This window comes from Canis lupus, chromosome 7 (assembly GCF_003254725.2).
Source record: "Canis lupus dingo isolate Sandy chromosome 7, ASM325472v2, whole genome shotgun sequence".
NCBI lineage: Eukaryota > Metazoa > Chordata > Mammalia > Carnivora > Canidae > Canis > Canis lupus.
Window position 1 is genome coordinate 52,601,778 of NC_064249.1, and position 24,690 is coordinate 52,626,467.

Below are 24,690 nucleotides of genomic sequence, written 5' to 3' on the forward strand. Positions count from 1 at the left end.
CTGTAATAAGGACTCACTGGGTGGGGTCCTGGGGCCCTTCCCCAGCCCACCCCAAGGCTGCTCTGCCCCTGACAGCCATCCCAGCCTTCCTGAAACTCCTCACTCTGGCCCCCTCCACCCTACCCCACCTCATGCCCACCCCAGGGCCTTTGCACAAGTAGCTCTCATTGCACCAAGGGCCCTCCCCCCTTCCCCAGCCCCCCTGGCTCCCTGAGCACGTGTCACATTCTCAGAGATGCCTTCTCCCACTGCCCTAACTTAACTGGGTAACCCCTGCACACACACCGTTTTCTCTGTCTCCTCCTCTGCAAGCCTTTCACAGCCTGTCATCCTTCATACACAGTTTGCTTGGCTCAGTGACGTCCACCCCCAGTCCTGGACTGAACAGTCCATCAGGGCAGGGCCATCCATACCTGGCACACAGCAAGTGCTCACTGAAACTCTGTCACATGGTGACTATAGCTAGTCAGTCCCAGGATGCCAGTTATGAAACTGGCAGCTCTGGCACCCCTGTTTTTCACTCTAGGTTCATCCACCTGCTCCCTAAGGGCCCAGAGCCCTGTCTTCCCTGGGCCTCCTACAGAGGTGCTTTCCTCCTGACTTACTGAGTTCTGAGCATGTCACCTCCCGAGGGCTGTGCACTCAGAAGGGAGCCTGAGGGAGGGGGCTCGTGACTCATCTGAGAGGGTGACGTGGTAATGGTGCCATATCAGGCCCCGGGCGGGCCCGCTGCAGAAGGTGGGCACTGCTCTGGACTGGAGGGGAGCCCCTCATTCCCCACCAGACACAGGAGGTGACAGTGGGACATCCCCGCCCTGCACCCCAGAGATGGCCTCCAGGGTAGGCCAGGAGGACAGGCACAGCGTGTCTCAACCCGGGAAGGCACCATTTGGAGTAATCAGTTTTTTAATTACTAGTAATTAAATGTGTGTAACCTGCCCAGCTGCCACTCTAGGAACTGGGACAGAACTCCTGGGGGTGCAGCGGTCAGGCACATGCTGGGAGTGGCAGAGACCATCTTCAACCACCGTGGTGCTTAGGAAGATACCTGATGGGTCCCCAGATGCCAGAGAGGTGCAGGGAGCCTCAGGGTGGAGTATCTGCATTTGTCTCAGGGGTCCCTGGCCTCCTTAGGGCCTCTTCCCATTTATCCTTCAGCCTGGAGCGGGTGCTTGCAGGGGACAGGATGGGGGGGGGGGGCCACCATGCAGTTTCCTCCTTCTTAGCTTCCCAGAACCAGCCTTTCACAGGAGAGTCCTCCGAGAGATTTCCCGCAGGCCACCTCTCCACAGAGCAAAAAGTCCTTTCCTCCTTTAAACATCCGTGGAGCCTCTGCAAGGCACTGGCTGCTGTGACCACTCCTCAGGAGAGCCCATACCCCCCCTACCTTGCTGCCCCCCACCAGGTTCCCAGAGAGACTGGCTGTGGCGGGCCCTGCAGGTCAAACCCTTTTCTCCGTCCTTGGCTCCCTGGCGTCTCACTCCTCTTGCTTTCTCTGTCCCTCTCTCCCTTGACTTCATCTCTCTCCTGCTCCCCCTCCTTGTCTCCCCTTGAGGATCCTTTGTTGAACAATTAAAATAAGTGAAAAGCCACCTCCTCGTTTCCTTGCAGTTCCCATTTGGGGAAGGGGCACCACCAGCCCTGGGACTCCAACCCAGGCCAGAGACAGACACACCCAGGGGCTCCCGAGGGGGCTCGCGCTTCCTGGCTCCCCTCCACCCTCTCGCTTCACTTCTCCCCTTCTCAGTGTCCTATGTCCTCTCCACATGGGATTGTGTAGACTCTGGACAAACAAGAAGAGGTTCCTTCCTAGTGGGTTGTGCACACTGATGGAATCAGGGAGGACACACTCCCATCTCAGTGGCTTCAGAAAGAGAGAAGCGACTCCTGTGTACATCCCTGGGGATGAAATGGCCCCTTCAGCTGGGCCATGGGTATGAGTCCCCTCCTTTCCCTCCAGCCACATGTCCCTCATCTGTCAAGCGGGAACAGTGACAGCTTCTGTCTTCAAGTTCACGAGTGGCTGCATGCCTCTGAAAGCCCTTTGCAGGTGGATAACACGGGGTTAGTGCACGGATAACACGACACAGACTATAGAAAGCCGTGAGGATGCAGAGGGTGACAGTGGCTCCTGTTAACTCCAAGGGAGAGAACTCTCATGCCTCATACTAGAAGCTCTCCTGGCCTGGCCTCTGCAAGGATGGGTTTGTCCCATGTCCCACTGTAGTTCCTCCGCTGCGGAGAGAATAGTGCCACCCTTCTGTATCTGCCGGACAATGGATAGCCCACCACTGGGTCTAAAAACACAGCCCCCCAGGATTCACTGTGGTCCCCATTACCTCTCTGTCCCCTCGCCCCTTGCCTCTGCCCCATAGCACCCCAGAGCTCAGCCACAGCCTGCCAGGTCTCTGGGGAGTCATTTGTCCTCTCCCCCAGGAGCTGCTTACAGGGTGTAGTCCTACAACCTGTCCCAACACCCCCTCCCAGGGTCCCTGTAAGGGCATACAAGGTAGGAAATGTGCTCCCCAATGATCTAGCTTTCACCTAGCACTTACTCTGAGTGCCCATCCCTTCTGGGCACCACCCTGCTGTTGCAGGACTCAGCCCTTCTAGAAGATTCAAGAATAAACCATATGGAGCAGGTGGTGGCTAAACAGTGTGGGCCCAACACACAGTCACAGGCAGTGGGTGGTCAGAAAAGAAGCACAAAGGGGGTGGGGGGGGAAATGGACTGATGCTAGGGAGAACTGATGGGCTTCCTGGAGAAGGAGGGTCTTAGACTGAAGTCTTTGAAGAATGGGTAGGAGCTTGGCTGGGGAGACACCATTCTTATCAAAGGGAGCAGCCTGGGTAAAGGAGGGATAGAGGGACACGCCACGGTGAGGGCAGCCTGCCAGGAGTGAAGGATGGAGTATGGGGAGCAGTGAGGCTGGATGGGGTCTTCTTCCACACAGGTACCCACCAGCCTGTCTGCACACATAATCCTGGAAAGCCAGGGTCTGCAGGGCCTGGAGTGTGGGCCGTCCCCTGGTGGTCATGGCAGGGAGGAAGATGCCATGTGCAGACTGGCTGCCCTGTGTACATGCACAAGCGCCCAGCAGTTCCTCCCTGACCCCCCATATACACCTTGGCTCCCTACCCACCGAGGGCAGGGGTAGGCCTAGAGGCTGAACACAAAGCCAGCCTGAAAACCCACAGCTCAGGCCCTTAGGCTGCACCTGGGCGCCATCTGGTGGTGGGATGGAGCACCGCGCGCTCTGAGGTGTCCGGCTTCTTGGAGCCTTTGGGATGTCACATCCAGAAGTGACATCCCTGGTCCTCATAACACGCAGAATCATCGATGGCCGGTCACGACACAAGGGCCCCAACCCAAATGCACACAGGGCCTCACAGCAAAGCTCCAGCAGTTACACGGGGACGCAAACACAGCCATTTCCATTCACACTTCTTTTCACCTCTTTGTAACGCAGCGCAGATGTAGCAGTTCACGTCTTATCTGTGCCTCCACTTGCTTTTGGTCTGTCGGAAGCACACCGTCCATTTTCTCCTGTGGTCATACTGCATGGTTTCAAGCTCACACTCCAGCTGGTGCTCACGTGGTCTCAGGACCTCCTCCTTGGATGTGAGAACTAGGCTGGCTCCACAGGCCTGTGCGTGCTCACGTGACACACATATGCCCTGGGGACCACATGGGGGCAGGATCCTGGAGCCCATCATATGATCCATCACATTACAACCCAAGGGACTTCCTACTAAGAATGGTAAAATTGGTCAAATTAAACACACTCTCTTGCATTGGTTTTGTCCCGTGAGGCTCACAACACATCTTTACATACACTGGCTGGAACATTAGCTCTTACCCCACCCCCGCCCTCACCCCGGATTTCCCAGATGAAGGCACTGAAGTTCAGAGAGGTTAACCGCCCAGCTCCCGAGACCAGGAGCTGGCTGCAGGGACTCCAGCCTCCCCCACCTCTGGACTCTGAGAACAGAGGCCCAAGGATACTGTTTCCAGTTTGAGATTCGGGGTGGGCAGAGGGCAGAGAAATAAGTGCACAGTGAGAGGCAGCAAAGGTGCTCACTCCTTCTGCTCTGGGCTGCCTCCCAGAGACAGCCTCAACCCTGAAAGGCAAGGACACTTCCCCATGGAGGCTAAGACAATAGCAAGCAAAAATGTGGGGTCAGTTATTCTTTGAGAGGTGAAGGCTGCTCCTGGAGCCAGTCAGGGGGCTGGCCCTTGTGCTCTCCATGCTAAAGCTACTCAGAGAAGGTTGCTGTGTTTGAGGGGTCCCAAGAACGGCTGGCAGGAAACACGAGGATTCGAGAAGAGGTAGAGAGGTTGCCCTCTGCCCCTGTATTTGTGTCTGGGTGTGTGCACGCAGTGTCGAAATTCCTGTATGCATGCAAAATGGTCACAGCCTTCTCAGGATTAAATAAGGAGGGATGGCTCTAGGGGGCCAGGTAGAGGGAGCTGGAGGAGAAAAAATGTCCCTCTATCCTCTGAGTCTGGGACACACACACACACACACACACACACACACACGTATGCTGAGCCCCCCCCCCCCCCGCCCCAGACAATGGAGTCTGCAGACACGCATGTATAGGTAGACGACAAACAAAGAGAGTGTGTGCATCCTGGCAGAGAGACCTAGATCAATCAGAGAGGTGTGGGATTAATCAGGGCAGACTGCCTGCCAGAGGATGTCTTGATCCTCATGGCCTCAGGAATCCATTAGAGAAACAAGGAAACAAGTGCCTGCTGTGAGGCAAGCGTTGCTGGCAGCTTCGTGTGAGTATCTCATTTAACACTCATAACAACTCTGACTCATGGGAGTTACCACTTCCCTTTCTATGGATGAGGAAACTGAGGCTCAGCAAAATCAAGTAACCTGTTGAAGGTCACACAGCCATTAAGTGGCAGAGCTGTGATGGAAACCTTAGCCTTTCTGGCTCCCTGAAGCACTTTCTGTCATCATCAGACAATCCTAGGCTGAAGGAACCTAAATGTTTGTTGGGTAGAACTGAGCATGTGCACAGGTGGAGGGCCCTAGCATCTGCAGGAGCTCACTTCCCCACAGGACAGGTCGCCTGGGCCCTTGTTGGGGTGGAGATGCTCCTGTCACATGCTGACTTCTGGAGCTAGGTGAAAACCGTGCACCCTCAACCCACTGCTTTCCAGCCCTTTGGAGACAGTGTGATGTCCCCACCCCTGCTCTAACCTCCTCCCATAAAGTAGCTTCCAGACAACCCCCTAAAATGTGAGTCCAAAAGGATATTCTTATCCCGTGTCTGAGAAAACCTCTGCCCAAGGATCTCTATCCTGCAGGCCCTGGTGTAAAAAGTAGGGGGTGGGAACAGGGGACACTTATCGCTGGGGTTCATTCTCAGGCCTGTGGGGCTGGGGGACAGGAGAGGACATTTAACTTGGGAATATTTGTTGAATGGATACATGAATGAATGAGCCAGTGAATGAATGAATGATCAGCCACAAGACCACTCCCTGCTGAATCCTTTTCCTGCTCTGAGGCTGGCCCTCAGTTCTTCCCTGGGACCCCTCACCCCATGGAGCACAGCCCAGCGCCCCGTGAGAAAGGCTGGTGTGCTATATCTGGGGCCCCACGATCTCTGTCACCCTCTCTGGTGCTGAGCCCAGCCCAGCTGGCAGAGGCAGAAGCCCAAGAGCTCAGAGAGCTGTAAACCAGCTTCCCCCTCCAAGCAGATGCCGCATTTGTGAGGTCAGAATGGGTGCCCCAGCCGGGGATGTTGATTGTGTCACCTGAGCCTGGGGTTTGTAGGAAATATGCGAGGGGGGGGGCGGGGGCATGGAGTGGCTGCATCTCAGAAGCTCAGCACAGACCTTCCCCCCTCAGCCTTCTCAATTCCTTGCTTGCTGCCCTGTGTTCGTTCACTGACATGAGCATAACTGTGTGTCCGCACAAAATACACGCTGGGAAGGAGACATCCAGGCCCTTGCCCGCACATGACTGTGTACACGGGCACACATGTGTCCCTGTGTCCAGTTGCGAGGACCCTCACAGCCAAGCTCAGATGAGCACTCTCCCCAGGCCCAGCAGACATAGAGAAGGGATCCATGTAGGGGACAAACACTCCCCCTCCCCACACTGAGGTAGAGGCTTGGCGGCAGGGTAAAATTTATCATCATTATCCTAATATCATCTCCAGGCTCGACAGTGGCAGCAGCTAAAGAAAATACCAAGGCTTAACTTGGGGCACGTGGGAGAGAGAGGCAGAAGATAGGAAATATGATTTATGATGGAAATCAGTGCAATCATAATACTCTGTGCTTGTACAATTGGACTGAGCCTTCTGTGCCCACAGGCCCACTCCAGCCCTGCCTGTCAGAGGATGGTGGGACTGGGGGCCTGGCACCAGGGTGAGTGGATGGGCCCAGATGATGGGACACTGCCTATCTCCTTTCCTAGCCTTCCTTGAAGGAGTGGAGGTGAGGGACATTGTTCAAAGAGGAAGATGGAAGGAAGCAAATGAACCTATGTCAGGGCAGGTCTGGGGCACTATTGCCCAGTTGGCTTATTCTGCTCACAGCACTGCCCTACAAAGATAGATCATTCCAGCACACCTGGGTGGCTCAGTGGTTGAGCATCTGACTTTGGCTTAGGTCATGATCCCCAGGTCCTGGGACCGAGTCCCGGCAGGGAGCCTGCTTCTCCCTCTGCCTATGTCTCTCCCTCTCTCTGTGTGTCTCTCATGAATAAATAAATAGAATCTTAAAATAAAGAAGATCATTCTATCTTACATTTCCAAGTCTGTGACACTGGGGCACAGAGAGGTTAAGTGACTGAGTTAAGGTCACTCAGCTAGTCTCAGCAGAGCCAGTTGTGCTCTTCCCACGCTGTCACATGGCCTGGTGTAGGTGTTGAAGGGCCGCAGGGTGCTGCCCATTCCATGTGGTATGAGCAGCGGGGAGAAGGCTCCACCTCACTCAAAACATTCTCCCTACAGCCTTGCCCATCTGGCATCCAGAATTCCACCTTTAGAGATATCCCTTTGAGGTAAGCCATAACCTATTCAGTTTATAAAATGCGGTGGTGGTGGTGACGGTGACAGTGATGGTCATGGTGACGATGGTGGTGATAGTCATGGTGATGGTTTTTCAGATGGGCTTGTCATTAACGTAGGGCAGGGGGGCAGGGTAAAATACAGACCGGCTGTATTAGAGATAAACTTATTTCCACTTCACAACTTTCTAGAAGCAACTGAACCAAAAATTCTGCACCATGGCCTGGGAGACTGCGAGTGGGTGGAGCAATCTGTCTTTTTTCCTGGTAGATGCAGACAAGAGCATGATTCTGTCTCTGAGTGGGAATCCCTGCACTCTGTGCCGAGCTATTTATGCCAAAGATGGGGGTGGGGATGATGATTCCCTGGGGTTGATGATTGCCTGGCCTGGGGGAGTAAAGCAGCAGTCACAGAGGACACCTCCAGACCCTTGTGTCCTCTGGTAACCAGGCAGGGTTTAAGCCAAAGGGGGCATGAAAGGATGAGTGAGGGGACGAGTGAAATGCCTCCTTGAGGAGCAGATCTCCGGGGCAGGAGGGAATGGAGTTAGAGCCCCATGAAGATGGCCTGGAAGGAGAGGCAAGTGTCTAGGGAACAGAGGCAGCCAGGGGAGGTAGGGCTCAACCCCGGGAAGCTCTGAGGCCAGGACGGTGCCGGAAGGGCCCTCAGCCAGGCTCGGACCGTGGTAGGATCCCGAGCAGGGCCGCGGGGCTCCCCGGCTCTCCCCGACCCCGACCCCGTCTGGCCGCGCACCTGGGCCTCTCCGCACCTGGGCCTCCGCCCCGGAGGCAGGGGACGGAGGCGAGGCTCGGAGCCAGAGGGACACAGGGAGAGAGGGCGTCTGCGGCCGGCCCCCCGGGGGCCAGAGGGGTGCCGGGGGCGGCCAGGCCATGGGGTGCGGGGGTGCGGGGGTGCGGGGGCCGAGACAATGAGATGGAGAGAAATGAAGCGGACCGGCCGGATGCCTGGGGTCGCGGGGCCAGCCTGCGGGGCGGCCGGGCTGCCGGGGTGACAGCTCTGGCATTTCGAAGGGCACCCGGGGGCCAGCGCCTGCCTTGACGAGACCTGGGGAGCTCGATAGACTTTCCAAACCTAATTAGTGTTTAATGGTCTGGAGAGACGCCGCCTCCGCCGTCACCGGCCGCACCATGCCGTCCGGCTTCAGATTCTTAATTAACCTTTAAGGAGATGGTCGGCTGGTGGCCGCCTGGGAGGCCGCTGCGTCCCCAGGGGCTGCCCGCGCCAGGCCCACGGGCCTCCGGGGACACCGTCCCACCCAGCGTCCGAGGGGGACTCCAGCCACCCCCCTTTGAAGCCAGCTTTGAAAATGCTCCACTGCACTCATTCCCAACGAGGTGTGGCCCACTGAGACCACCGGGGTCGTGATGGGAGGAGGAAGGAAAGGGAAAGAGAAACGTGACCATCGTTAGCCGCAGCCGTGAGGGGGTCGGGCAGGGACACCTGCACTGAGCGAGGCCTCTGGGGTCGGGGGGGGGCGGGGACCCCAATGCAGTGGCAGGTGTGAGTGGCCACCAGACCCCGAGGAGGAGGTGTGCTTTAGCCTTTGGGCAGGGGGAGTCCCAAAAGGGTTCCAAGTGGTTTGTGGTTCAGAGGTGTCCTGCTTCCTGCAGAGAATGTGGAACGAGGCAGGATGAGGGGACAATCCAGACAGAGAGGATGGTAGTGCCCAGGATAGGGTGGGATTCCAACCTGAGGGACCAGAAGGCACTGGAGGGTGTGAGTGTGGCCATTGGTGGTGGCAGTGACATTCCTAAGGCCAGACAACCTAAAGAGGGAGTCAGGCTTTGGGCTGGAGGTCATGCCTGCCTGTGGGACAGCCAGGGGATGAGCTGAGGATGAGCAAGAGGATCCAGAATGTGACAGGAAAATAGGATAGGGATGTGGTGGGAGGTTTAGAATTGTCTCCAAAAAAAAAAAAAAAAAAAAAAAAACAAAAACAAAGAATTGCCTCCAGCAGAGGGCAAGGTGAAGAGATGGGATGGATAAAGTCTCTGATGGGAGAGGGAAAGGGGAGGGGACCAGTGGCAGGTGGAAGAACCCGGATGTTGAATTAGGAAGAGAAGCGGGAGTTGCAATGGAGACAGGCTGGGAGGGGGTGTCTCTCAGGGGAGTGGTTCTGGCACCAGCATGGAGAGCCAAACCCATGCACTTCAGGACCCACTTCACATACCCCCTCCCTACACACACCCCACCCCACACAACACATACATCACACACCTTATGTACACACCACCGTCAGCCCCACACACTGCATACACCTAAGTGCACACACTCACATACAAGCCCCCTTGTACCTGCAGCACATGGACCGCACACTCCCAGTCACCTGCTCCCTCACACATCCACATTCTTGCACACCCATTCACTTATCCACCCCCATCATGTTCTCCAGCCCTTACACACACAGCATCACACTCACACCTAAGCCTGACACACTCATTGGCAGTGCCTGTGACCCAGAGACCCTGGCGTGTTCAGGGAGGAGGGCCATGATCGATGCTTATTAATGAAGCTGCCCCAGAGATGGCTAATTGATGGCGGTGTGCGGCTGTTGTCTGGAATTTAACCTGATTCATCATTTAGCCTGTTGGAGGCTGGAGAGCTGTGTTAATTAATGCCAGGAAAACAGACTTGGATGAGCTGGCGGTGCAGCCTCGTATTAGAAAACGGAGAGCAAGGGGCAGAGGAAGGGAGGGGGAGAAAGAGAGAGGGGGAGAAAGGGAGAGAGGGAGAGAGAATGATTAAATCTAAAGCTCAGAGACAAAACAAATTCCAAAAAGCAAATGTCGGTGCCATTTCTAGGATGACTCAGGCTTGTGCTTGGTCGGCATCATCAGGCTGTGGTGTGGGGATTAAGAGCAATTTCCTCTACATTTGTCATTTACTTGGTGTGGGCTTTGTTTTCTCCTTTAACTTATCTGGGGACTAACTCTCCAGGCCTGGGACTGAGCCCTGTGAGACAGAGAGGAGGGGGTCCCAGGTCATGAGAGGGTGGTGGGGAAAACAGGACTCCTCTCCTGGTCATAGAGGGGACTCAGCCTGGCAACATGGTCCACAGTCCCAAAGCAACCTCATGGGGGCAGGGTGGGTGGGATGGGAGGACTCTCACCACCAGACTCAGGGAAATACAGACAGGAAAGTGGGCCTTGGGTATCACTGTCCAACCTCCAGAGCTAGGGTGCTCACTCCCCTTCTCAGTCCCATCCACTCAGCTCAGAGTCTAAATCAGGAAGGCGGTGGTCCTGCTGAGGGCTGGGAGAGATTGGATCCAGCCAGAGAGAGCCCCATGAGGCCTGGAGCTCCACAGCCAAGGGCCCTAGTCAGGTGTGAGCTCCCAGGGGAAGGGAGGGCGGTGAGCATGTTTTGGTGGAAGAAGCCAATTCTTGGGTCTGCAGAGCTGAGGACAGCCTTGGAAGACGGCCTTGGCTTGCCTGGTGGAACTCTGGTACCAGAGGAGATGAGGAGAAAAAGGAGGCGGGTCAGGGCTGGAGACACATCCTCTGTAATCGCTACAACTGGCCAGTTTAGATTTAGGACACCCCCGCAGGAGGGAGCCACCACCACCACCACTGTAGTGTGGGAGCAAATCCTGAAGAGCCCGGGAAGGGAGTTCCCTGTGAATGGGTGGTTGGTGCCCACAGAGTATGGGCCCATGTGGCTGGCCATTTAGAGACTCGGTTATTCTGTGGTACTGAGGGACACTAGGTGTGGTGCACGGCTAGGGGCCAGGAATGGGACCCTTCTGCAGCCTGAGTGTGAGCTTCTGGAAGGAAAGGCCATGTCGTTGAGGTTGGCTATGCCATTCTCGTGCCGGAGAACAGGGGCTGGCACACAGAGGTCTACAATAAGCACTGGATGATTGGATGGCTGGATGGCTGGATGAAAGGACAAACTTAGTGGCCCATCAAAGCCCTAGGCTCCAGGGACGCCTGGCTGGCTCAGTTGAACAGCTTTAGACTCTTGATATTGGGGTTGGGAGTTCGAGCCCCACATTGGATGTGGAGATCCCTGAAAAATGTTTTAAAGAAAAATAAGTAAGAAAGCAATAAACTCAACTACTGGTAGGCCAGGCAGAGAGAACAGAGCTGTAGCAGGTGGAGGAGAGACTTTAGAGTGGAAGGCAAGGTCGGAGACCAAGTACCTGAGCTCAGAGTGTTGATGCCTTTGGGGAGCAGGGTCTCCTGTCTGGTTACCCTGCCCCCCGCCCCACACCAGTCTCAGCTCTTCCTCAGAGGCTATCCAATTTTTTCAGTTCAGTAGAGTCCAAGAGAGAGCCCAGAGGGTAGGAAGTGGGAAAGAACAGAAATCAAATGTTAGGCAAGCCCTCAAAAATGATGGAAGTACCCACTAAGAGAGGAGAAGGGGAGAGGAAGGGAAGAGGAAAGGAGAGAGAAGACAGCTGTTGCTCATTTATTGGGCACTTACTGAATGCGGGGCACTGTGTGGAGAGCTTCACCTGAGCTATCATATCATATCAATCCCGCCACACTATGAAGGAGGATAGGTGGTCAAATAACCCCCCTTCCCCATCTAGTCTGAGCTAGCTAGTAGATGGCTAGGACTGGAAACCAGACCTCCCAACTAAATCAGGGCTTGTTTCATCCAGAATTATCTATCCACTGCTGTTTAAAAAAAAAACAACCCCCCCCCCCCCCCCCCCCCCGCCAACTCTGAAGAGGGTTAGCAACCCAGCCTGGCCGCGCCGGCTAATAAGCTTGGTTTCCACAGCAGCAGATCTTAATTAGGACTGGAAGGGTCCTCCCACCCTTGCCAGGCGGCCCCTGCGCGTTGGTGGGAGCAGGTGAGCTGGCCATGGGGCTCGGGAACAAAGAGACAGGCTGCCCTCCCTCCGGTGGGGTGTGCACTGAGGAGCCCGACTGGTGGGGGGGGGGGGGGGGCGTGTTAGCCCGGCTGCTCTATTCCATCTCCAGGATTTCTCACCGATCTCCCCCTGGATCTGTCCCGTCCACCTTACCTGCCACAGCCCCAGCCCGAGCAGCATCTACCGCACGCACGGAGGGCCCGACCCCGACCCCACTGCCCTGGCGGGGGGAGCAAGGGAAATCGGGACCGCAGACGGGGCGCCCCCTCCCTCCTGGAAGCCAGCACTAGGGACCTCGGGTGGACCCCCGCCCGGCGGTGGGGGCGGGCACCCCTCCTTTGTTCGTGCCGGCTCCCCCACCCACCCCCGCCCGGCCTGGGAGGGGAAAGCGTTCGGTCAACTTGGGTTGCCGCGGCTCGCCGAGGCCGGGAGGGAAGGGGCGGGGCGGGGCGGCCCAGGCAGCCCCACCAATAGGCTCCCTCCGTGCCTCCGCGCCGCGCCGGCAGAGCCGCCTGTTGCATAGCAACTGCCCGGGGCCTGCGGCGGGGCCCGGACCACGGAGGCTGCGCGGCCGCCGGGGGGGCTGCGGGACCGAGGCTCGGGCCCCACCCGCTCCCGCCCGTGCACGCGGCGCCGCCCCCCGCCGCCCCCCGCCGCCCCCCACTTCGCCTGCTGGGACCGGGCCGTGTTCTCCCGCGCGCCCCCTCCGCCGGGGCTGGGGCTCAGGGACCGTCTGGATCCAAGCGTTCAAGCCAAACAGGGAAGTTTTACTTGAATCCGTCGAGTCCATCCTATGCACAAGCCCTGGACCCCCCTGTGTTCCCACACACGGACAGGGGACCCAGGACCTGACAACCCTGGCCGGTCTGGTCAGAACGTTCACCTGGTTTCTCAGGCATCCCTGGCCAGCCCCCACCTCCCTGAGCACACTGCCGCAGACCCACTGTCTGAACTTGGCTAGGGGCTGGAGACTCACAGGGGGGGCCACTGCCCCCCGCACGGGCTCAGCCCCTCCTGGGGCCACCCGGGTCCCCCCGACTCTGCCCGACTGCCGGTGCACCCCACAACCCCGTGATTTTCCTACACTCTCTGGCACCCTGCCGTCACCCTGTTCCTCAGCTCACCCAGGCCTTCTGCCCCGGGATGCCCAGCCCCGGTCCACACCCCACCCACCCCGTGAGTTGGCTCATCTGGCTCGTTTGCTTCAGAGAGGACTGGAGGACATAAGCCACCTCATGTGATCAGCGTGAGGTCTGGAGCTTGGGAAGGACAGGACAACGGTCGCCGGCCACCACCACTGGTGCCTCCCAGTCCCTGTCCAGGCACATGACTGTAGCCTATGCGGGTCCATACATTCTCCCGTCCTGACAAAGCCAACAGGCCCGGTCCTTAAAGGTTGGCAGGTGTCTGTGCTGCTTCTCATCTGCCCTTCATCCCCTGAAGGACCACTTTTGACAGCAGCAGACCAAAGTGAGCCCAGAGGCGATGGCTTGAAAAGTGACAAGTGTGGCTGCGTGGACCCAATCACCAAAGTCTCCCTGAGGGGGGTGCCACAGGGGTTTAGGACTCTACTCTTTAGACAGGTATGGGAGCAGGTGAGGGTGACGGTAAAGAAGGGGGTCCCTGTAACCAGCACAGAGACAGGGTGAGGCAGCTCTGGGGGGACCTGGAGGTCACCTCGGATACCATGCCAGGGGATGGGCCAAGGGCCTCGGCCGGCAGCTGGCCCCACACAGGGGCTGCTCCTAGCTGTGAGTTCTAAATGAGAAGAGGGGTGAAGAGCCGACGGGGCCTACATGCTGGTTTGTGTCCTGACCCAACAAGCATCAGATGGCCTCCTCGGAGCGGGGAGTGGGAGCAGAACCAGATTTATTAAAAAATCTTATCTGGAGGGTTTGCATTTCAATGGGCTGTGGATTTGCATATTTTAACAATAACCCTGGGTTCTCCTGTCTGGTCTGTGCTCACTGGCTGTCTCTCTAAATGAGGATCGAGGATAGGGGCTTCGACAAACCCTTCTGATCCAAAGGTACCACAACCCCACTTTGCTGGCGGGGTTGCTGTCCCCGGGAGCATGGCTGAGGCAAGAGGGAACGAGGCCAGAGAGGGGGCGTGTGTGGGGTTCTGGATGTATGGCAGGAAAATAAAAAGGGTGTGAGCCTTCCCTCACAAAGAATTGACAGACATCTGGCCTGGCCAGGGTGCGCCTCGGAGGCTGGATGGAGGTCAGAGGTCTCCAGTGAAGGCAGATTGCCCTCTACACTAACTGTGGGGGTGTCCTTAAGTCTGAACTTCATGGCGACAACAGAAGGGGATTCCTTGAATTTCTGATCCCTCTCTGTGGAAGGAACCATATGTGATTTATTAAGGAGATAATTAAAATATTCATATATTTACAACAAGCTACAAATAATGTCCACTACTTCCGCCATTCCCCTGCAATCCCTTCTCACGGGGGGAATGTGGAAGCCATGGGGCGGAGGTTGATTCTTTTATTCCAGGGTTCCTGAAAACTTACTATGCCCAGTCCTGGGAATCCATCAGGACATGTAATTCAGAATCTGCCTTCCTGGGGCTTTAAACAAATCATTTCTCCTTTAATTCATTGTGAGTCACTATTGGCTAAGTGCTGCAAAGGCGAAGTGCTGGTGGAGGGCAGAGTCGCTGGGGAGCCCCCTGCCTAGGTCCCCATGATCTCATGTGAAGAGTCCTCTTCTCTGTCCAGATTAGATGGCCGCCTCCCACCAACTGCCCATTCCGTGCACATCCTGGGCCACAAGCAAAGGTGGTCAGCCCTCCAGGCCAGCCAGCAGTGGCCTGGGTGCAGGTTAGTGTAGGGTTGGGTCAGGCCTACTCACCAGTGGTACCCCCAGCTGGCAGCACTGGTTGGCCAACAGAGGCCATGTCTTATCAAGAGCAAGCCTCTTGCCCCTGTCCTGCATGTCCTGGCAGGACATTTACAATACCCTTTAGGGTTGAGTGTCCACTGTGGGCTGGGGCAGGGGGTGGCCCCCGAGTAGAAGTGAAGCCTGGCTTGACTTCCAAGGGCACACCCTAGGCTAGGTGGCAACATGTCAGTGGGTGGTGAGGCTCAAGGCGCTGCTCCCCTGCACCCAGGTGGTAGGTGGGGCTTAGGGTACCCGTGACGATCTCCATGCCTGAGGGGACTCTCTCTTCCTCCTTAGCCTTGCTCAATCTGTCTTGCATTTGTCTCCTCTGGCTGGCTCAAGGCACCCTCCAGGCACAAGTCACAAAAAACAAACTGTGTAATTTTGGTGATTCTGCATAGGAGCTAAATGTTCTGATATTTGCATTTAAAACTGGCGTCACACAAAATAAAGATGAATGGTAGGATCTGTGCTAATAATTTAAAATTTATATTTCTTTTTACTTAAAACAACGTCAAACAGCAAATAAAAAATACCGTGACAAGCCAAGAAAGAGAGAGACGGTGGAAGAAAGGAAAAGCTTTATATTTTAGTGCTTTAACGATGCTTTTTTCCTTGCTTTTTGAACAAGGAGCTCTGCAAAATTATATCTCTTTTCCCAGAGCAGTAATGCTGCTGGGTTGGGGCACAGATATCCCAGTGGGCCCTAGCCTGCAGGGTCTGCTGCTTCACTGTTTCCACGACCATTATGTGTGCTGGGTTGGGGGTGGTGGTGGTGCAGACAACATAAAAGCTGAGCTCTTTGGGGGGATGAGAACAAACAGTGGGGACTGATGAGGAATAGGAGCCAGGCTCTTCACAAGCATGGGAGGCGGTGGGAAGGGACGGAGATAAGAGCTGCTTTTCAGTGAACAAGACAAGAGAAGAAGAGGCATTGCCACACTCTGCCATGGCTTGGGGAGAGGTGAGCCCCTCCAGTGAGCAGGGGAGCTGGGTACCACCAGGCGCTCACACATCACAAAGGGGCTGGAGGTTTGAACTGAGGTTTGAACACCTACCCTGGAATTACATTTGGGGACTCAGCCGCTGGGTGGAGAGCACCCTGGCCATCTCTGTAGGCCACCACAGTAATCTCTGTCACCCCAACCATCCTCTGCCCACCCTGGCATTATGCGGGGCATCGGTCCAGGCCTTCCAAGGCATTTCTGGGTCATGGACTGGAAAGTAACCTGGAGGGTGACGTTTACAGAGAGGCTACTGTGCAGAAGGAACTGTACTAGTTTCCTCCTTGATCTTGCTTATTCCCAGTCTCCAGCTGAAATCAATTCTTTTAAGATGTCTGTAATGTCACACAAGTACTACTCAAACATGCACGTGCACACACACACACACATAGTCCAGTGGAACTTAGTCCTGAGTTAGGGTCTAGGGGGTCCATGTGTAGGAAACTGGGGTTCTTGCTCTTGCTTGAGAAACAAGTGCCTCTCTCTGTCTGTCACACACGCGTGCGCGCGCATACACATACACACACACACACACACACACGAGAAGAGAGACAGAGAGCTCACAAAGTAATACAAGGCCATGTGTGACCAAAGGAGCCAAGACATAACCAGGGAAGTCTTATTGAAAGAGGAGGAAGTCTCAGTGAAGAAGAGGAGTGTTTGGGTGGCCAGTGAGGGGTGACAGAGAACTTTCCGGACCCTTTTGTTTTTTTTTTTTTTAAGATTTTATTTATTTATTTGAGAGGGAGAAGCAGACTCACTGCTGAGTGGAGAACCCAGTGCAGGGCTTGATCCCAGCACCCTGAGATCGTGACCTGAGCCAAAGGCAGATGCTTAACTGACAGCCACCCAGGCGCCCCTGGGTCCTTTTATTTCTGAGACAGCTCTGGGTCAGCTACACCGGGGCCTGGTGTGAAGCAGAGGGCTCAAGGCCCTGAGAAGGCAAGTGGTGGAGGGCCCTGAGGATCCCAGTGATGTAGGGGCTGTCCCAAGTGAAGCAGGGGCAAGTCCACTCATGGATGTCCCTAGGGTTCTGGCCAGCACTGGCTTCAGCAGCGAGGGACGACAGGGCTCAGCCCCTGCCCCCAAACCTCCATGTCGGCTCTCAGGAAGGTGTAAGTGCAGCAGAGGGGAAGCTGGGGGAGGCCAGTCCCTTCCTGGTCTGGTGGCAAAACGCATCAGGACCTAATGACCCAGGGGCCACCTCCGCAGGTGGCCCTGTTCTGGTGGGGTGCTCGTGCCAGCCTCAGGGAGCCCCTTGTGGGGTGGGAAAGAGGACACAGACAGAATAATGGCCCTCACACAGGAGCCAGCCCAGGAGCCCCATCCAGGTTGCACGCGGGAGGACAGGCAGGGAAAGGCGGACTTGGGACCTGGGTTAATCAGGCCCATCTTCCCAGACAGGGGAGGGAGGCCTCTGTACCCTGGCCGCAGGGGACGGCAGAGACCTGTGGGCACCTGTGGGAAGTAGCTGAGAAAGGGAGAACCCACCTGGGAAGCTTTCGACTGGAAAGGAGTCGGGGAGCCAAGAAAGAGCCAGGCCCGCCTGTCTGTCAATCTGTCTGCCTGCTTGCTGGCCACAGACCTCTCTTTCCGCAAGGAGCCACGTTGGACAGACAGGTGAAGCCTTTGGACTGGCTCAATCATCGTATTTATTCTAATTGTATCGTAATCGTCCCCAAGGAGCCTGGTTCAAATGAGCTTGACATTATTAAAATTTTAATGCCCAGTTTTCATAGCTGAATGAATATTTAAAGGGTATGTCCCAGCTTAAGTTATGATGATGAAGAAATTAATGGAATGTCTTGTTTAATGCATGGATATGTGTTGATGCAAAAAGTGGCGGAGATGGGGAGGAGGAGGGGAGGCGGGACAGGCAGAAAAAGCCACCCCGCCATACTCTGCTGCAGTGGGGACAGGGAGGACCCCCAAAAGCCCAGGGCCAGGACCCCTCGCTCCCCCTGACAGGACCCCAAGCTGGAAGCAGAAACACAGTCAGAAGAGTCAGTGATGTCCCTGAAGGACTGACCCCCGATGGCTTCGGGGTACGTTCAGGGAGCTCTGCTGGACCCGGGGAGGCAGTCCTGAGTCGCCAACACCCCCATCCCTGAAGCACAACCCATAAAGGGACACAGATGACACCTCAGAAAGAGAATCAGCAAAGAGGGCACCGGCACCCCAGCCAGGTCCTCCTGGAAAGATAATACAGTGACTGATGGGGATGGCTGGGCAGAAGGTGACAGAGAGAGGAAAGCCACCAAGAAGTAGGCCCCAGTGTCCTTGAAGCAGGCTGTTCACCTGTAAGGGACAGCTTGGGGCCGGGTGGCAGGCACCTCCCTGAGGCTGTGGCCAGGGTCTGAGGGTGCAACGTTAGAAGAAGGATGAGATGGCAGTGCCCCACCCACCATCCTACCCCTCACCCTTCCTCACCACCACTGCCTCTGCAGCCTGGCGCAGCCCCGTCTCCCCAAGACAGGCTCCCTCAGTCCACTCCCCCTCCTCGGGGCAGAAGCAGGCCTTGGTGAGGCTGCACAGGGCTGGAGTCTGGAACAGGAAGAGAGAGACACAGGCCTGGGGAGAAGATCTCCCTCCGGGCCCGAGGCATCTGTACAGAGCCTGCTCCAGCTGAGGAATCTTCCCAACTGAGCCTGACACTTTATTTCTGCTGAGAATTAAGAAAGCATCGGGCCGTATTTTATCTCTCCATCAAGACTGGCACCTCTTCGACAGCCCCGCAAAGGCTGTCTGGATGCTGACCATCCCTAGATCCTAATGAAACATGAAAAATGACCCCAGGAGCCACAGGTCCCTGGGAACCAGTTCAGTTCCGGTGCACCGGTCTGTTTGGAGCACCCTGTGGGTGCTGAGCCAGTGGCTGAGGGTAGGCGGGAAGCTGGGTGAGCCCCTGGATCCCTGCTGCTAGGAAGCCCACAGTCAAATTGGAGCCTAGCACCGAGTCATGGTGGGGGTCAGGGAAGGGTAGGGGACTGGAAATTAGGCCTAAGTCCGTGAGCCTGGGGCAGAAGATTCTCGAATGTCCATGTTCCAAGGACAGGGGCTGCTGGGGGTGAGGGGCCCCCTGAGGTGGAAGGCTCCTGCCCAGGCAGATTCCATTTGCCTTGTTTAATTTACTTTGTGTAAGTTAGGGGTGTTCCAGGAAGGAGGGACATTCTAGAAAAGGGTTGGATCCTGAGTCCCAAAAAGCACTGGACGGGAAACCAGGAGTGCCCTTCCCTCATAGCCAGAAGCCTGCTCGGCCTTCTGTGCCCTTTGCTCAGGAGCTGCAAAGGAGGCTGTTTATGGGGGAGGGAGGGATTCAGGACCCCCCTCCCAAGTGAAGCCAGGAACTTCATTATGTCCTTCTTCCTTCTCCCTGTGACTGGAGCTTTCTGTAACACCAGTCTCCTCTCTGGCAGAGCTTACATACAAAGTAGCTTTTTCTCCCCAACTCCATAAGGCGTGTCAAGTGGGGACCTTGTGCGGACAACGACACTCCGACCCCATCTTAGGGGCCTGGCCCCAGGAGTCCTGTCTTGTCCCCCGCAGGCCACCTGTGTCTCATTTCCTCTGCTCCGCGCCCTGCCTCCTGCCTCCCCGTCCTTCCTCGTGGAAGCTCTGCCCTTCCCCTGGCCTTGTCTTCACCTTGCTGAGTCACGGGCACCCACGCTCCCCCACCCACTTGTCTTGACGCAGCCACAACTCACTTCGAATCCTAGACCAGAAGGCCCGAGGAAGCTTGTAACTGGCTAGTCCAGCCTCCGCACATCAGAGAAACCGGCAACAAGGAGTCACTTGCTACAGGATGGAAGCCCAGGGAGAGCCCTGGCTCACTCCGGCTCCTGGGCCCACCTTGGCGTGGGGTGGCTCCCTCAGCTTCTCGTCTATGAAATGGGGGTGCCTGTCCTGCCCCGTCTGCCTGTCAGGGTTTGTTTGTATGAGAAATGAAAATGCAGTAAGGGATAAGAGAGGTACTTGACAGGTGAAAGCGCTGGAAAAGACATAAAGTAGGATTTCATTTGCGTGATTCCTTCCATTTTTATTGTCTGAAATATCTTGGGGCCTCGGGGCTGGAGAGCCCACCCGGTGGCCTCCCTGCGAGCTTTAAAGACTAGCGCGGAGCTGCGATTCTTGGAGTTCAGAGACCCCTAGTGGCCTGATCCAGGCACTGACGTGGATCCCAGAGAGAGAGAGAGAGAGAGAGAGAGAGAGAGAGAGAGAGAGAGATGGGCCTCCGGGAGACGTGAGGGGTCAGCCGGGTCCTGTGTCCTCCTGGCCCCTAGATACCACGGGAGACAGTAGCTGCACCCACTCCACCTACCCCCCGAGGGGACAGCCCGCTGCAGTCAGGAGCCACTGCCCTGAGCCCAGCCCCAAGTAGGAGCTGGGTGGCCAGAGCCTCAGCACCCCTGGGACCCACAGCTCACATCTGCGAGATGGCACAGGGTGGCCAGAGACCAACTCCTTTGGGCAAAGCCAACTGTCTCCGGCGAACCAGGGCTGCCAGAGATGCGCTGTGAGGACACCTCAGATTCTAATGTCACAGGCGAGCCAGAGCTGCTCAAAGCTGAGAGGGGGACACCGCTGAGTCTCCAATCCGGAGAAACCCTCCTGAAACTTCGGGGTCCCTGGGGACTGCATAGGCCACGGGAGACGGGTGGGGCTTTGGCGACAATGGGCACACTTGCAGCTGCGTGGGGGGCAGCGGTGGTGTGGGGGTGTCCATGTGAGTGGGTGTGGCCTGTGTGCCTCTGTACCCATGATCACCTGTGTACCTTGGGGTGTGGTGTGTGCCCCTCAGCCCCAGGCCTGCTCTGACACCATCCCCTGTGCTCTGTTGCAGATGAACCGGCCGATCCAGGTGAAGCCAGCGGACAGCGAGAGCCGAGGAGGTAGTAGCTGCCTGCGCCAGCCCCCTTCACGTGAGGGCTCACTTGTCTCTGCCCCCCTCCCCCGCCCCGCCCCCCCTTCCTCCCCCTGATGCAGCGACTCCCTGCCTTCACCTCCCGGCCCTAGGGACCCCATGGCTGGGAGTTGGGGCAGGGCTCTGGAGCCGGGGGTGGCTGGTGTGGGCAGAGAATGAAGGGACGGGAGGAGGTGACTGGGGCCTGCCAGACGGTGGTTTTCCTTCCTTCCTGTAAGTAAACAAGTAGCCTGTCCGAGGGTACTCTTCTGCTTCCTTTAGGAAACCCAAAGGATGTGCTCCCCTCCCTGTCGCCAAGGAACCCCCCCTCCCCCATGATGGAGCATGAGCCGAAGCCTGGGTGCCAGGCTGGGAGCGAGGGAGTGGATTGCGGCCCTTTCCTGGGAAGGGTCAAGCCAGAGTGGGCAAATCTGAGAAGGGCTGCCGTGGGGGCTTGGGACTGCTGAGGTCGAGATCCTGGAGGTAGATTGGAGCCAGCAGGGAGATGTCTGGAAGGGGACAGAGTAGGAGGGCACAGCCACACCCCACAAGCACAGAGCCCTGCTCCAAGAGGAAGGCTCTGTCCCCTCCACCAGGGGAGACCGGCTCCTGGCTCCCGTTGCCAAGCACCTCCATCCTGGGTTCTGGGCCTGGACAAGTCACCCCTCTCTCAGCCTAGACAGGCACTGAGCAATTTCTCTCTCCCCATCCTCCCTCCCTCCAAAAGGTGTTCTAGGAAGTTAAGAGCAAAAAGCAAAATAGGCAAATGCTACTTGCAAATTCAGAGTCAAAGCCCTTGTCCTGAGAGAACTGTAGCATGGCCACAGGTGGCCTGCCTGCCCCAGAGACCTGTGGTCCCTCTAGCTCAGGCTGCTGCCCTCTGGGCCCTAGCAGGACCCTGACCTGGGCACAAGGCTTCTAGGCCCTAGGGCCCTCCTGACTTGGAGCTCAAATCCCACCTTCCCCCAGAGCCCAGTTGGTATCTGGGTGCTGCCCAGAGGGGCCGCATGGCTCAGGGCACTGACATACCTCCCTATGGCTTACTGAGAGCTTCCCACCCTGAGGACCCTGAGAGCAGAGGTGGGTCAGCTGAGAGGTAGAAATGGTTCAGGTGTAAAGGGTCCAGGCAGGAAAGCCCACCTGGTTCATGCTGTTTGCTCCTTCCCCTTTCCTGGCTGTCCAGTTAACACCCAGCTCTAGGCATCCTCGCCCTGGTGGCGAGGGGAGGACTGTCCCACCTCATGCAGGACTTCTTGGTGGCATATGGCGGAGCCAGGGGCCTCCCCTAGAGAGTGTCTCCAGGAGGCAGGCCCAGCAGGCCCTGGGCCCTGGGTCCCCCCATCATGCAGTGACTCACCTGCAGCACCCCTTTCATGTCGCAGGGCCAGAATGCAGGGAAGAGCCCCTATCCCTGGCGGGGAGAAAGCTCTGGTGTACAGGAGGGTAGCTAGAACAGTAAGCAGCACCCGAACCCAGAGAAGGGGGCCCCTGAAGTGGAGGCAGCCAGAAACCTTGGAGGAGGTGGTACCTGAATTGGCCTGGAAGGAGGGCAGTTTCCACACCTAGAGAAGAAGCCGGGGTGGCATGAAGAAGGCCCCGCAGAGGGGGGCCCCTGCCGGGGCGTAGGGGGCCCATCAGGTGCGGAGAAGACAACTCAGAGTCCAGCCAGTTTTCTCCGGGACCGGAGTGGGGTGTCAGAAACACCGTGCCCTGTGAGGCCACACGGAGCTCAAATGCAAACCCTTTTCTCCTTCACTTGCCTTGGAGGCGAGAGCTCTCTGACTCCAAGCTGCTAACCTCATCTCCTTTCTCCCATATATCTCCTGCCGCTGACACTTGCCCCAAACCAGATTAATCAGCTCTTTTATTCTTCCTGCAGTGGAAAGGGGGGGGGGGGAGAGCCAAACCTAAACATCTATCTATTAATTGCATATTCAATATTAAACAGTGAGATGATCCTGAGTCAGCACTATCACCAAGCTATTTAAAAAAAAAAAAAAAGGAAAGAAAGTCAGTTTAAAATAATTTAATATCCATTAAATACTTATTCTGGTGGGAAGAGGATGGAGAAGAGGTGAACGTTAGCAGAGATGGAAGAAATGGGAACAGAGAAAGGTATGGAAGACGACTACTGAGGGAAGAAGAGCATGGTCTCAGGTGAGGGAGGCAGGGCTCTTGGACCAACCCGTGAGACATGAGACACCACAGCTGGCGGAGGTCAAAGAAGAGAGCTCGCTGTGGCCTGGAGCAGGCAGGGAGGGCTTCCTAGAAGAGGTCTGGTGTAGACCTGGAGGGAAACAGTGAGGACACAAAGTGAAAATGGGGCTCTGCACACAAGGCCCAAGGGTTGGGCTTGTCTCCATCAGAGGAGGAGCCACTGATCCTGTTGGGGGGACCAAGCAGTGACAGGGCATCCCTGCTGTAATGTGCCTGCTCAGGAAGAGAGGAGCTAGCCCCTGCTACCACCACCAAGAGCCTGGGCTCCAGTTGGGTAGGGAAGGAGCCATCTCTCTGCTAGGAGGATCCAGTTTACCCCACAGAGCTCACTGGAACAAGCTATATCTAAACTGAGTCACCCTCAAATAAGCAAACCAATTCATTAGCTAGAGAAATGAGGCAGGCTGGGGGCAGAGAAGAGCCTGGTGGAGGGCACCCCCACCTGCCCTGGCCATCCCAGAGGCAAAGACCCTCCCTAGGGCATGCACCTACCCCATGAACTGGTTCATGGTCAGCATCTGAATTGGGTTCCATGGCTGCAGGGGCCCCTCAGCCTCTGAGTTTCACTCTCAGTGTCTAGATGGGTGCCCACACTGTGCTGCCTTGTAGCCTAACCTCCTCCTCATCCTCCCTAGTCTCAGCCCAGGGGAGTACTACAGCCAGAAGACAGGACAACCTGCCACCCCCCGCCCCCACTAGGGGCAAATGAGGTTCCCATATCCAGGCATGGGTGCTCCTTTCTGGGGCTCAGGCCCCGAGAGCCCTGCCCTTAGTCAGCAAACCAGCTTGGGGCACCCCTGGGCTGAATTGGAAGAGGCTGGGGCTGGGGAGTGTGCCCACCACTCTCAAAGGGCCCAAGGAAAGGGAAGAAGTGGCTGAGGTCTGGGCTGGGTATGGCAGACATTGACCTCATCCTACCCCACCACTGCCAGACACACACACCTCATCACCAGAAACCACCCCTACCTCTTCTCAGTAACCATCGATAGGTCAGAAGATTTAGCTTAAGATTTAGGATGAGGCCCCCAAGAGCTAAACATGCTATGTTTGGAGGAACCCTGGAACACAGTTGCACACTTGCACCCCCACAACACCCTCCAACATGCCGTACACCCACACTGACAAGGTACCCACAGACCCAACACGCTTCTGGAAAGGTGGAAAACAAACATCCCTCACCAGGGACAAGTGCCTGGAGTGTCGGGCACAGACCCAGGCCACCTGATTTTATCTCATCAACATGAATGACAAAAAAAAAACAGCAACACGGAGGGGGCTGATGAGCTGGAGAGGTTACAAATTGAAATGACTCGGGAGACAGACCCAGGAAAGAAGGGATTCAGGGCTACCAGGGGCTCCTCATCCCTCGGAAGGGGGCAGATGTGGCACTGGGGAGCCTCTCCACAGGGAATGTGAGCAAGGCTGGAAATAATCTTTTAGGGTTTACCACCATAGCCCTCACGCTCCTGTAGGACCTAGAAACCAAACACACACACACACACACACACACACACACACACACACACACTCCAGAGGACCCCTGCTTGACTGGAATGTGTGAGGTCACAGCTAGGGAAGACCTCACAGCCCATGATGGGGACTGCTAAGGGTCTCCTGAGTCTCCACCCTGGCCCATTCAGGGAGGCCTGAGGAGGCCCACAGAAGACAGGCCTGGGGGGAGCCTGCCGGAGGCCCGGTGATGGTGGAGGGTGGACACCCCAGGCAGGAGGGCTAAGCTCCCTGCTCCAAGGTCCTCTTGTTCTGCCACTGGCTACAGGGCCTGGGGGGAGGCTCGGGAGA

At 56.6% G+C, this 24,690-nt stretch overlaps 1 protein-coding gene across 50 annotated transcripts in view; it reads left to right on the top strand.

Annotated features, from left to right (window-relative positions):
• CELF4 (CUGBP Elav-like family member 4) overlaps positions 1-24,690 on the top strand; it is a 298,871-nt gene that overhangs the window by 207,061 nt on the left and 67,120 nt on the right. For 27 of the 50 annotated variants that reach the window (XM_049112706.1, XM_049112712.1, XM_049112709.1 and 24 more), the window contains exon 3: positions 20,614-20,692. In XM_049112706.1, the coding sequence (XP_048968663.1) occupies positions 20,614-20,692 (79 nt within the window). The remainder of the gene's footprint in view (positions 1-20,613; positions 20,693-24,690) is intronic. The other 23 variants (XM_025429041.3, XM_049112745.1, XM_025429040.3 and 20 more) reach the window with 1 other exon arrangement.